Genomic DNA, 14,090 nt, shown 5'->3' with positions numbered 1-14,090 from the left:
CATGCATGCATACAGATACAAAGATACAAACACACGTATATGCACTCAAACAATACACACATGCACACACGTATGTATACATATATACATGCATGCATACAGATACAAAGAAACACACCAACACATATATGCACATACACTCGAACACACACGTGCACACACATACACAAACATGTGCACACATATATGCATGCATACAGATACAAAGAAACACAAACTATATATATATACTCAAACAGATACACACGCATACATACACATATAGACGCACACACACACACACACACACACACACACACACACACATACACACACTCTGAATCTAGAGGCTGCAGAGAAACACTCTCTGGTCCCCAGGACTCTCAGGAGGGCTCAGGTGGGGATGGCGGAGGAGAGCCAACGGGTTGAACTCTGTGATCTTTGCAACAGACATCCGTAAAACGCAAACCCTTCTTGACATTTCTGGGGCACAGTCAGGGCACCTGGAAGGCTCAGCTTTTTATAGCAGGGAAAGGGCTGGCTTCTTCTCATTCCCATCCCTGGTTCTAACCCTAACTGGGCCAGTCCCATCCCCCTCTCTGGCTCAGAGAGGGAAGGGGTGTGGTCAGCCCCCAAGGCCGACAGCAGCAGCGAGAAACAGAGGCAGCCGGCCTCCTTGGAAGGTCAGCCTGGCTGGGGTGGGTAGTGGGGCAACAGCTCCCCACGGGGCAGAAGCCCACAGACCCCTGACCAGCAGCAGCCGTCCTTCCAGAGCAGGACAGCCCTGCCCCTGCAGGTGATGGAGCCGCAGACCTGGCACAGACTAAAGGCTCAGAGATAGTCCTGGGGGCCTCTGGGCTGAGGCACGGTCACCTGACCAGCCAACCATGGTCTCTTTTCCTTACCCTTGCCATTTCAGGGGCTGGCTAGGTGTGGGCCCTGGTGATAAGGGCTTGGTCCCCATCGTTCCTGTGACAGATGACAAGCTCCCCATGAACCAAGGCAGGTCCCTCAACTGCCCCCCACGCTGGGCACAACCTGGACCCGCCAAAGACCAACAGGGTGAGGCAGCGTGGGCCTGGGGCTTTGGGGAAGCCCCTTCATTGCCCCCTCAGGGATCTCCCTGGCTCTCTTTCCCCTCAGCCAGCCCGCTTCCTATACTGTTACTCTGAACTTGAACCCTAACCAGAGGCCAGCCTTTGTGGGCTCCTGCCCTCATCACCCACTCCCTATTGGACTCGGCCTGTCCGGGGCCCCCATGGAACAGAAATCCAGAAGCCAGAGCAAGCACAATCATCTAGACCAGCCCCATGCTTGGTGCTGGGACCCTGAGGCAAACAGAGCTGAGAGCTTCTTGAAGTGGGGAGTGTGGTTCATTGGGCAGGGCTTGGGATTTGGGGTCAGAGGACTCGGGCCTCAAGCCCGGCTCCACCACGGAATGCCAGTGTGACCCTGGACAAGTCCCCTAACTTGTCTGCGCCCAGGTGAACTCCTCTGCCAAATCTGGTGAACTCGTCGGTCAAATGAGGGTGTTAATCCCTACAGTCCCTGAGGTACCTTCCTGCTCTAAAAGCAGATCAGGAAAAAAATACAAACAGCGGCAGAGAAGGCGGCATCTGTGCAGTGAAGGAAGCAGGGTTCTAAGAGCTGGGGGTAAGCGGGGCAGACAGATGGGAGATGAAGCCCCAGGCCCGTTTGAGGGGATGGAGATTGCTGAGGGGACGAAAGAGGAAAAAATGGGAAAGATAGGAGGCACCAAGAGTCACCCGGGGGAGGAGTCGCGTGAGGATCCCCTGAAGACTGGGGAGCAGGGGCCAACGGGTGGGGAGGAGAGATGCTCTGGAGGCATAGAGGCAATAGGGGCTGGATGGGGTCGAGAGACCGTGAGTGAGGAGAGAAGGGGACCTGACAATGATGGGTGAAAGTGGCCCCGTGCGAAGGCATTTATGTTGTTCCGGACTGAACTCAACAGATTGAGACCTTGGCCAGGTTCTGGCCAGCTCCTGGCACCGTCTCCAGGCCTGCAGGTGCATTGGAATCCTCATGCCTTGGGCCAGGGAGCCAGCTCCTACCGGGGGATGCCCCTTCTCCCACTTCCTCCCTCCCCCTCCTTCCCTCCTTCTTCGGCTAGGCTCCATACCTAGGGCTCTATCAACTCCTCCCCTCACCCTGCCCCCAAGCTGCCTTTGGGGCCTCCTCCTTAGCCCACCTTCCACCTTAAGGAGCCCCCATATTGAAGGGAAGAGTCACCATTACGCACCTTGCTCAACTAGATCGCAAGCCCTCTGAGGGCAGGTATGGCATCTTATTCCCCATTTTTTTTATCCCCTGGTGCTTCATCCTCTTTCAGACCCCTAAATGTGGGTGTTTGTCAGTGCAGCAATGCACCTACATGCCTGCCATGTGTCAAGCACTGGGTTCGACGGATGGGGAAGCTGGGTCACAAGATCTTGAGGAGTGGGCAGAAGAACAAGTGTAGCAGATGGAGCCTTCAAGCCCTTCCCTTCTCTCCTCAAGCCTCCTGGGGTAGCCCTCCCCAGCCCCAGAGCTGAGGACACAATTGAGGCCTTTCACAGCCGAAGGCCCTTCTCCCCTCTCGCCCTTTCCACAGGGGCCTGGCATTCAACCGTTGCTCCCCTTCACTCCAGACTCTGATGTGGAGGTGACCCTTCTCACCAAGATCAACCCCTCTGCACTGCCCTTCAACCCTGCCCCCTCCTGTTTAATCCCACAGATTGCCTCTCTGCTGTTCCCACTCCCTGGAATTTTCTATCAGTCTCTCCCTATCTCCTGTCTCCTTCCCAGCTGCCTGCAAACACACCCATCCTAAAAATAAAATAAATCCCTCATTAAGTCCCTATTCTCCATCCCCAATTGCGATTGTCCTCTATCTTTTTTCCTTTCTCAGCTAAACTTTTTGAGAGACGCCTCCTCCGCTTCCTCTCTTCTCACTCCTTCTGGCTTCCGGCCTCTTCACTCAACCTGTTCTCTCCAAGTCACCGAGGACCTTGAATGGCCCTGGTCGATCCTCATTCTTCTTGACCTCTTGTGGCTTCTGACACTCCCAGTCACCCTCCCCTGGACACTCTGGATTTGAGGCACACTATTGTCTGCTGGTTCTCTTCCAAGCTATCTGGTCACTCCTCAACCTCCTCTGTTGGACCATCACCCATGCATATCCCCTCACTGGGAATGCTCCACAAGGATCTCTCCTAGGCCCTTTTCTCCTCTCCTCTCCTCATATTATCTCCCAGTGACCTCATCAACCTCACTGAGTTCAGCTATCATCTCTAGGCAGATGATTCCCAAATCTGTAGAGCCAAAGCAAGTCAACAAGCATGTATCAAGCACTTACTGTATACCAGGCACTCTACTAAGCCTTGGGAATGCAAAGAAAAGCAAAGGACAGTCTATCCTCAGGGAGCTCCCAGTCCAGTGGGGGAGACAAGATGCCAACAACTCTGTGACAACAGAGGATGGACATGGGCAGGATAAAGTGGGGATAATCCCTAGAGGGAAGACAGTGGCCTTTAATGGGGGATCAGGTGGGACTTTAGCTGAGACTTGAAGTAAGACAGAGAAGCCAGGAGGTGGAGATGAGGAGGGAGGGCATTCCAGGCAAGGGGAATGGCCAGGGCAAAGGCCCAGAATTTGGAAGTGGAGTGTCCTGTATTCAAGGAATAACCAAGAGGCCAGTGATGCTGGATCCCAGGTACAAGGGAGGGAGTCAGGTTGTAAGAAGACTGAAAGGTGAGGGATGGGGTGCAGGTTCTGAAGGGCTTTAAAGCCAAACAGAATTTTATATTTGATCCTAGTAATAGGAGTTAACACTCTCATATTACAGATGAAGAAATTGAGGCTCACTGAAGTTAAATTACTGCCTAGCCCTACACTCTCTCTTGAGTTCCAGTCCCACATCAACAACTGCCTTTTAGATACTTCAGAATGGAAGTTCCATAGACATAGACTCCATATGTCCAAAGCCAAAACACATTCTCTTTGCTCCAAACTGTTGTCTCTCCTGTACTTCTCTGTTTTTGTGAAGGGTACCACCAATCTTCCAAGGTTTGAAACCTCAGCATCACCAAGGACTTCTCCCTCTCTCTTACCCCCAAGATCCAATATGGCACCAAGGCCTTGCGATTTCACCTCAACAATATCTCTTGTCATTTTCACCTCTACAACATTTCTTGTCATTTTCACCTTTGCAACTTCTCTTGTCATTTTCACCTCTGCAGCATCTCTTGTGGATTTCACCTCTGCAGCATCTCTTGTCAATGTCATCTCTGCCCATCTCACCAATATGCTCCTTTCTCTTTACTCCCCATCCCGATAAAGACCCTCACCATCACACCCCTGGACTATTGCAATAGCTGCTGGTGAGTCTGCCTGCCTCAAATCTCTCCCCACTCCAGTCCATCCTCCACAGCCACTAGAGTGATTTTCCAAAAGTGAGAGTCTGACTATGTCACCCCTGATTCAATAAACTCCCATGGCTCTCTATTGTCTTTTTATTCTCCATTTGTTTCTCTTTTTCAGAAAGAAGAAAGCAATCTATAAACCATAAGCCAGTGACTTTGATTTCTGGGGGAAAAGGTAAAGCTGATTCTTTTTTTCTTTTAAAAATTATTATTGATTTCTTCTCTCTATATACCACCTACAGTTCCCAAAATATCTCACTCACCCCCACTCTCCTGAGAGCTATCTCTCATGACAAGGAATTTTTTAAAAGAGGAAAGAAAGCTTGGCAAAAGTAAGGAAGGCATGCATCAACAAAATCTGATGTTCTATGCAGTATTCCACATGTATCATCCCCCACCTCTGCAAGGAAGGAAGGACAGTATGTTCTTACATCTTCTCGCACCAATAGGGAGATAACCCTGGAGCCCTGAAAGAGGCAGGGTGCACCTCCTAGAACACTGGTCCTGCTTCCAGCCTAACTCTAACAGCTATCATCTGGGGAAACAAGTCCTGTGGAGATGGAGTCAGCCATCCTAAACAACCACAGGACAGCCAAGCCCACCCAGCTGAAGCAGCCAGGCCCCCAGAGGGAGCAAAGAGAGGCAGCAGGTGCCAGGCAGGTCCAACTTCCTACAGCAACATCTTTTATTTTTTTTTTTTTTGGCTAGGCATTGGGGTTAAGTGACTTACCAAGGGTCACACAGCCAGTAAGTGTCCAGTGTCTGAGGCTGAATTTGAACTCAGGTCCTCCTGACTCCAGGGCCAGTGTTCTATCCACTGTGCCACCTAGCTGCCCCCTCCTAAAATAACATCTTGACTACCATCTTCCCTCTTGTCCTGATGGAGACAGCCCAGGACCTTGGACCCAAGAGGCTGCAAAAGCCAGGATTACAGCTCAGACTCACGATCCTGGAAAGCCACCTTTGTAAAGATGAAGCCTGGACTTGTTCCCACAGGGGCTGCAGCCCCAGCTCCCAAAGACCCTGGAAAGACAACTTTTGTCACCCAAATCCGTGGCCCTGTCCAATGGTCCAACATCAGAAACTGATGCCATTTTATTATGGAAATAACATGAAAGAAGAGGCTTGACCATCTGCTTTGGGCTGTCTGGTAAAGACCCTGGAACCCATCCATCGGACTTGTAGCTGAGACCTGTGCTGTTTCCCCCACTAGAATGGGAGTCCCCAGAGACCCCGGACTCTCTGACTTTGGTTTGTATCCTCAGGGCTTGGCACATAGCAGCCCTCAAATGCTTCACTCATCCACTTATCATGCTTATCATTTCTTACAGTGCAGGAATATTCTCTTACATTCTTGTGCTACACCTTGGTTAGCCATACCACAAACAATTAGGTCTAGATCTTAGATACCACAAAAAGTGTTGCTAGGAATATTTTTGTGGCCTGTCTATGGGGCCTGTCTTTTTGTAATTGACCTCCTTGGGGTAGATACCTAACAGTGTTATCTCTCAATCAAAGGGTGTGGGTGTTTCAGCCACTTTCTTGAAAGGCTTTCTTGGAGGCTTTCAAATAACAGCCAAGACAAAATTGAATCATGGGTGAATGATATGTCCAAGTTTGGCCCAGGAAGAGTTGAAAAAATATGTCTCTCTCATCATTGTAAATGTGGGGGACTACAGGGGCGGAACATTGCATATATGGCCAGACTGGCCACTAAGTAAACGCTGGTTAATTTTGCTGCAATGTTGTTTTTCTCTTGAAGTCTTTGGTACTTGGGCTAGCTCCTGGAGCCAGAGAGAGGATGGATTTGGAAATGAATGTGATATGAAAGAGGAAGCATCAATAAGATGCCATTTTAAAGTCCAAGTCATACAGAAACATCAAAGTCCTGAGCAGAGACTTAACCCAAATGTTCTGTGTGCACCAGACTGGGGGCCAGATAGGAACAAAGAAGGGAAAGGACCAGCAGAGCCTGAAGAAGGTGAGATCATGGCAAGGAGTCTATGCCGCTCACATCACATCAACATCCTTGGCATAGCAGGACAAACCACAAATGGCTGAAACCTGTGAGAAATAAGGAGACCATCCGACTACCTAAGCATATTGAGCTGGCCTGGATGAGGAGAGGGAAAGTCAAAGACTGAGCAAACCCAGCCCAGGGGTCCAAAAGGTCCCACAGGGTGGCTGGATTGCTAAGAAAAGGACTGTGCAGAGCAGAAGAGACACCACAACACCGGGCCCATCACAATGTTCAAAAACAGAATGAGAGAAACTGACAAACTGTAAGTCACTAACTTTGTCTTCGTTACCTGGCAGAATTCTAGAAAACAGAGGGATGGTTTGTGAGCCCTTAGAAAGGGAGACAGCGATTACCAAGAGCCTCTTGGCTTCATCTTAACAACCACATCTGAGGCCTCTCCCTAGGGAGGGAGCGCATCTCTCCCAAGCAATCTCGCCTGAAGCATTAGGCAGATCTCTGAATGAGGCTCTCCAGAAGACAAGGGAGGCATGACTGGGCATCAGTTTATCCGACAAAGGCTTGGGGCTAGGAGGAAAGCTTGATATGAGTCAATATGAATGGAATATTTAGCCATGGGGTCTGCCTTAGGAGAGTCCTAACTGCCAGGGACAAAGAGGATGCTTTCGCTCTCTACTCTGCCCTACCCAGACCACATCTAGACAGCTGTGATCAGTTCTGGGTAACACTTTTTAGGAAGAAAACTGATTATTTAGGGAACATGCCTGGTTGGGAGAACTGGACATGCCTAGAGAATATTATGACTGGGGGTGGGGGGAATAGGAGATTCCCAGGGCTGTCACGTGATATCAGATTAGCCTTGTGCTGCTTGACCCCAGAGGGGTCCCAAAATGACTGGGAGCTACAGAGAGGGGGCTTTAGGCTTGATATCCAGAAGACCTCAGTGAGGAGAGCAGGCCCAGCTGGGAATGGGATGCTCTCCCTGTCAGGTACATTGTGGAAGTGATACCAGCTCAGATGGGGCGCTGGGATGGGGGCTTCTGGGAGCCTTTTCAGGTATGAGGCGCTGGGGTTCTATAAGCCAAACAATGAAGAGGAAGATCCTTTAGTCTCTGTGAGGAGAAGCTGAGATCCAAAGCCACAAAAGTCTAGTTCTATCATTTTCTCCTGGATGGTTTGACATTTGAGGGGAGCAGAGCAGAGAAAGCTGCCTAGGCTGGGCATGTGGAGCATGGTGGCGGGGGGGAGTCACAGCTGATGGCTGGCTCCTGAGAAGATGTTATAGAAATGGTGGCCTTTGGAGTCCCAAATGGACAGAGGGCAAGTGAAGTCAGAACAGGAGGGAAGGACAAGAAGGACCTGGAGCTCAGTCCAGACAAGGCTGTAGAACACAGTCAGCCCTCGGGATGAGGGTGGGGGAGGGGGAGGAGGCAAATATAAGGAGAATTGGGAATTCCAGACTTGGGGGCCATGAGAATCAAGCATTTCTGAGAGACAGTAGGCCTAAGAAACAGAGATGGTAGCGGGGAGTGCCTGGGGGCAAGTGGAGTAGAGAGGGCCCTCCAAAGTGGCTGACCAGAAGCTGAGGGACATCCTTCCAAACAGTGCAGCCCTCAGTGGAGGGAGAAGGTTTTGCTGATCGAGAATCATTGTCTATGGCCACTGAGATAGAGTGAGTCAGGCCTCCCTGGGAAAACCAGGACGACCTGAATCCCTTGGCTCTGAAAAACCATCTGCCCTCTAGCAGGTTAGATGGGAGTCACTTGGATCTGTTCCAGAACACCCACACGGGCTGTCCACAAGGGGACCCTTCCACTGTCAGCATCTCCCTAAAGGGGGAGGATCCTCAGGGCCCCGAGTGCTTGGCTACAGGTATTTTTCCTCCCTCATCCACACTTGGGCTGAATCCATGAAAGTCCCAAGGGGATCCATGTGGGCTGGGCTAAAGCGACTGGCCACCGAGTGAGACTACCAGAGGACAGTGAATCCTGATAATGCCTCCCTTCACAATGCAGGCCCAGGTGCCAGAGCATTGCTTCATTACAAGCCCCAGGGCACTGGACAGCCAGCCAGGACCCATGATCCCACGTTCCACCTCCTGGGGCCTCCTAAGCTCTAGCCCCAGCAGAGCCAACCCCTTTAACCCAGAACGGCCCTAGCCTGCGAGTGGGAAGGCAGGGAGGGAGGGTCCTGGGTGGGGGACTTGCAGCTGCAGCCACAGCCTTGGTCAGACAGCCTGGCCCCTGGAAACCATCCCAGTCAAGGGCCCTGGCCTCCTACTGACCTCAGCCTCACCCCCTCATTTCTCTTTGCCTGGCCTGTGGACTATGCAGCTGCCTTTCTAGCAGCCCCCACCTGACAGAGCAGGCCCCCTTCCCCTGGCCTTTGCCCAATGTCTGCGCTTTGCAGATGGAATGCCCAGAGGCCTGAGCCTCTGCTCCCCTGAGCCCTGCTCTGCAGCTCCCCTGGCCTGGCTCACCACGAGGTCCCCCTTCCAGCCAGTCAGCCTTTTCCAGAGCAGCTTGGCCACAGTATCCTCTCTGATGAGACAATGAAGGGGCTCCCTGCGGTGCAGCGGATGGAGCCCCAGGTTGGGTATCACGAACCACAACTGAGGGGGAACCACCTTCAGTGTCTGTAGGGAGCCAGTTCCTAAAGTGACTCTGGGGACATTCATTACTAGTCAGCTAACAGGCCAATTGCCCTCCTTCCCTGCTCCATTCACCAGAGCAGGAGAGCTTGCCTCTGGGAGCTGAAGATCTGGTGGGGGCACACGGGCACAGAGAGCTCTGGGGGTGAGTTCAGAAATGTGCTTGAGGCAGCAGGCCTGTCACCTGGATCAAAGCCCCTGCTTTTCTTATTTATTTCCCACTTCTCTGACAGGGGCCCCATAGATGTGTCCCCCCAGATGGAGAAGCGCTTGCCATCAGCTCCATTCTAGGAGAACCTCAGAGCACTGTGGGCAATGCCTGTCCATGGACTGATCATCCAGCTTCCTGGCTCCAGGCTCTGGCTCATGATCAACATGCAGACTGTCTAACACAGACAGACAGACAGACAGAGGGACAGGCAGGCCCAGTCTGCTTCCACATCCAGGGCCTCCAGCCCTTCATGTGGAGAGCCCTGCCCTCATTCACTGAGTTTCCACACTCAAAATTTCTGCCTCTTATGTCTGGATTCCTGATGGCACCCCTCCATGTCCGTGTATGCCTGCAGGAACCCCAAGAGAGCTAAGCCTAGGAGGCTTACAAGACCCTTAGAAAGCCTCAGCCTCAGCAGTCCAACCTCAGTTTCCCCATTGCCTGAGGGCAGACTAACTTGCTCAGACTTTCCTTGGGGCAAATGGCCCCAGTCAGCTTTCTGCTGGGATGTGTCTTCACTTGGATAAATACATTTCTTCTCCCTCTCACTTCAAAGCTTCTACTCAACTAGCCCCAGTCCCCTTCATGGTAATGCCTTCCCTCCATTGATTATCTGATTGACCCTGTAGAAATCTTGTTTGTACCGAGTTGTTCTCCTGGATTTTTTCTGCCACGCCCTCCAGAATTAGACCATGAACTTCTTGAGAGCCAGGACCACTGTTTGTGTCTTTTTGTATCCCCAGGATTTTTTCAGTGCCTGGAACACAGAAGGTGCTTAACCAATGCTTCTCATTTGTCCCCTCCGCTAAGCTTCCTCACAAATTGCAAAATCTCTGTGTTAGGGACTGGCTCTGTTTTGGCCAGCTGGCTTGCTGCAGATTTGAAAACCAGAAGTGACCAGCTCAGAATTAGCTCAAACCACCTGGCATCATCAGATGGTATACTGCTTTACTATGTGTTTGCTTAGTGTTCCAGTGGGGATGAGGGTCTATGACAGATCATTGCCTTAGGCCTGCTGCCAGGCCCCAGATCTGGGGCTTCCCATCACCCATCCCAGCCCCCTGCTCAGCACCCTCAGTGAATGCTGAATCCCATGGGGCCAAACTTACCTCATCACAATTGCTATATTAAATATTTCACAGTGAAAGAGAAGGAAGAAGCCTCAGGCCAGGATGGGAGGGGAGTGGCAGAGTGGGGAAGGGGGAAGTGGAGTTGGGATTAAAGGGGAAAGTGTAGCTCATGATTCAGGCCCATTTTCTGCTCTTTGGGGAAGGTTTGGAGGGTATGAACCAATGAATCTACAAGCATTTTTTTAAAGTACCTACTATGTGCCAGTTCTGTGCTAGGTGCAGCAAAGATAGGAAAAAAAAGGAGCTCTCAGCATGCACAAAAAATAAACATGGTAATTTTTTTGGGGGGGAGGGCAATAAAAAGGGGAGAGGAAACTAGCAGCCCAGTATCCCAAAGAAGCCTAGGAGTCCAGATCTGGCTCCAAACTTATGGAAGGAGAGTGAGGTCAGGGTGAGCCATACACACACACACACACACACACACACACACACACACACACACACCACCCTTCTCCAGCCTGGAAGCAGCCTCCCCGAGAATAATTAGCCCGCCCATCAGCTCAAACAGCTCTGAAAACCGAGGCTGTAGCATACGCGCCACATCTGTATAGTGACAGGCTGACGCTCTCCAGATGTGGTCAATTATTCTCTCTTTACCAGGCGTCTTCCAGAAAGTGATGACTTGAGGAAAAGGGCAGTGAGCAGTGAAGATGTTCACAGCATGGACTGTCAACAGAAGAACATTGAGCAGACGAGGCCGGGAGGCCAGGGCAGAGGCGGGAGGGAGCAATGGCTTCGCTGCGAGTCATTTCCAGGACGGGCCCATGACCATGACCTCCCCTCTCCCCTCTCCGGCAGCAGTCTTTCGGCCCTCGGGTCTGCCTTCATTGACCCTTATCATGGCTCGGTCCTCAGACGTGGCCCCATTAAATCGAGGCCCAGGAGCCAATTTGCTTCTAGTCTGAAAGGTCCAGCAGCAGCCGATGCCCCGAAAACCTCTCCGTGGTTGGGGGTGGGGCGATAGCAGCTTTGCTGTCAGGTAGCAGCGGCGTTCCTCACTCCACCCACTCCTGCCTTTCCCTCTTGCTCCACTCGGTTTAAACAAATTCTCCTTTCCGGTTGTTTTCGGGCTCCTGGGGAGCTGCCTGCTGGGAGGCTTAGGGGGGAGGGGGAGGAGAGGCTAGGGACTCAGGGCTGGGGGTGTCGGCCTCGACCGGACCATGACGCCCTGAATGCCCCCCCCCCCCCCTCACGTCAATGAATGCTTCAGGAAAAGAAGGGCCCAGAGACAGACTGACCAGGGCAAATTCTGCTCATTCCGAAAAGGAAAACACCGTGAACCTTTCCAAAACAAACACTGACCCCTCGAGTGAAATCGTCTAAAGAGGTAGAACTCAAGTGGTCAGTTTCCGGAGAGCCTTCCAAAGCACAAGAGGGAGGAGGACGCTGGGAGGGCCTGGTGGGGGGGGGGCAGGGCAGGAGGGGGACTAGGGAAGCCTAGGAGTGTGGGAGTTGGAGGTAGTGGGCTAGTAGGACAGGAGGCTAGGAGAGCTGGGAGGGCCTTGGGGGCTGGGGTTGGGGATGGCGCTGAAGAGGGAGCTGCTCCCCAAGCTCTGACAAGGTACTGAAAGCTAAATCCATTCCTAGCAAGCTTGGCCGCCCGGGAGCCAAGTTCAGCCAAGGACCTGTTCCTCTGGTGTCGAACTTTTCCGAAACTTTTACAACCAGAAAAGTTCCCCAGATGTTAGTTGGCTCAGGGTGTTCCTGGCTCTAGGGCAAGGGTGCAGCCACGAGGCCCCCCAGGCTCCCGCAGGGAGGGAGAGAGCACCGACCAGATGGGGCCAAAAGGCCCTAGGAAAGCCAGGAGCCCCCAACCGCCCCCTGGGCTTGGTCCAGGTCCCAGCACGCCGCCAGGTCGGCCCCCAGCTGGCCGGGGGAGATCCAAGCTGCAGTCTCAAGTAAGAAACATTTGGGTAGGAGTGCGGGAAACGGCCAACCGACGAGCGTGGCACAACTCTTCCCCCCCCGCCCCGGGGACGCTGGCTCGCTGCCAGGTCCCCAAGTCCCGGGGCAGGGGGCCCTCTTGGGTGGTTCGCGCACACACAGACAGGGCACACGAGTGAGGTAGGCAGGGGCCGCGGCGCAAGATGTGAGTCCCGCTTCGCCACTCGGCAGGAGCGCCGGGTGCCTGCCTCCATTTCCCCCTCTGTTTCGCCTCTCTTTCCCCGCTACCCCCTTCCCAACTGGCTGCACTTACAGGCTGACGGTCCGGCGGGGCAGCAGCTCAGGCTGGGGCGTGGCCACCAGGTCTCCTCCGGCACAGGCCACTCGGATGCGCAGCTCGGGCCGCCCGGGTCCCGGGGCGCGCTCGGAGGTGCACAAGCAGCCGTCCAGGAGCAGCTCGGCGCAGTGGCGACTGGTGGCCCCGAGCCCCGACAGGCTGAGGGCCAAGGCCAAGTGCAGGGCCAGGGCGGCGCCGGGGGCCATGGGGTTCGGGGCGGCTGCAGGCTGGGGCTGCTGGGGCCCGGGGCCGCCTCATGGCCCGTGCCGTCTGGCTGGCCGCCCTTCAGCTCTGGTCCACTCCTCTCCAGCTGGCCGCCCCGGGGCTCCTCCTCTTCCCTCCGCCTCCTCCGCCTCCTGCCTCCCGGGGCCGCCCCAGCCCGGGGAGGGGGGCGGGAAGGGGGAGGCCCGGGGGCGGGGGCAGAGGCGGGAAGGGGCGGACCAGCCTCTGGAGCCTGGGCCCAGGAGCTGAGAACTAAGAGAGGCTGGCCAGGCTGGACCCGGGGCGGGCGGGCGGCCGACGGCCAGCTCAAGAGCTTCTGCTGCTGCCGCCGCTGTCTATCCGGGGTGGGGGTGTGGAGGACAGAGCCCCCCTCTTATCTGGGGCGAGGCAGAAGCCCTGTGGCGGCGCCCCCACCCCGCAGACCCCCTAGGTGTCTCTGCCAGCTCCCATGCCCCCAAGCCATGCGGGGACTGCGGGCTTTGGCGGGGTGGGGCAGGGGCTCCTGCCAGTGGCTCTGGCTGCGTCTTCCTACCAAACCCAAGCCCCCATGCCTGAGCAGAGTCTCTAAGCAGAGGTTGTTTCCAAGACTGCTCCAGGCCCTAGTGTGGAGTCTGAGTCCCAGCCCCTTCCCGCTGCTTCCTCTGTTACCTGGGGAGACAAGAAGTCAACACGTGCTTATTAAGCGTTTACTATGTGCCAAGCACTGTGCTGTGCACTGGGGATACAAATACAAGCAAAAAGAAAGCCTCCTTGTCCTCAGAATCAGGGTTGCATTCTAATGAGGAAAGACACATAAAAATGGAACCTAGGTGCGGGGAGCAGGTACCAGCGTGTTAAAGATCAGAAATTCAGAAGTACAGCTGGGAGGAGAATTGTCAGGCCTGGGCCCTTCTCCCAAATGGAGCTTCCCACCCCCTAGCCCCTTTGCCCCAGGATCAGATGTTCTGGGGCCAGAAGGCTTCAAGAGAAGACGGATATTCCAGAGAGAGACTGCAGATGAGACAAGGTGCTGAAGTCAGAAAGCTGCAATCCCCAACTTCTGGGGGAATGGAGGTGAGGGCTCCCCTGGATTGCCATTTCTGAAGGCCTGCTGGATGCCAGATCCTGGGCTGTGCCCGGGAACACAGAGGGGAAGGGGCACAAACTCAAGGACCTCTCAGGTTTGGGGGTGGCAGGGTGGACCCAGGCCCAGGAGATGGTCGGTGCCAGAGCATGGTGGGCACATGGTTGCCCACTCCAAGATGCAGTGCCAGGGACTGGGCAGGGGGAGAAGGATAT

At 54.0% G+C, this 14,090-nt stretch overlaps 1 protein-coding gene across 1 annotated transcript in view; it reads right to left on the bottom strand.

Moving 5' to 3' along the window:
- ADGRA1 (adhesion G protein-coupled receptor A1) overlaps positions 1-12,796 on the bottom strand; it is a 300,070-nt gene extending 287,274 nt beyond the window's left edge. Inside the window, exon 1 of the mRNA XM_027840488.1 lies at positions 12,567-12,796. Coding sequence (XP_027696289.1) covers positions 12,567-12,796 — 230 coding nt within the window. The remainder of the gene's footprint in view (positions 1-12,566) is intronic.
- Positions 12,797-14,090: the final 1,294 nt, after the last annotated feature.

Source organism: Vombatus ursinus, unplaced genomic scaffold (assembly GCF_900497805.2).
Source record: "Vombatus ursinus unplaced genomic scaffold, bare-nosed wombat genome assembly UNPS02014845.1, whole genome shotgun sequence".
NCBI lineage: Eukaryota > Metazoa > Chordata > Mammalia > Diprotodontia > Vombatidae > Vombatus > Vombatus ursinus.
This window is presented reverse-complemented; position numbering and strand designations above follow the sequence as displayed.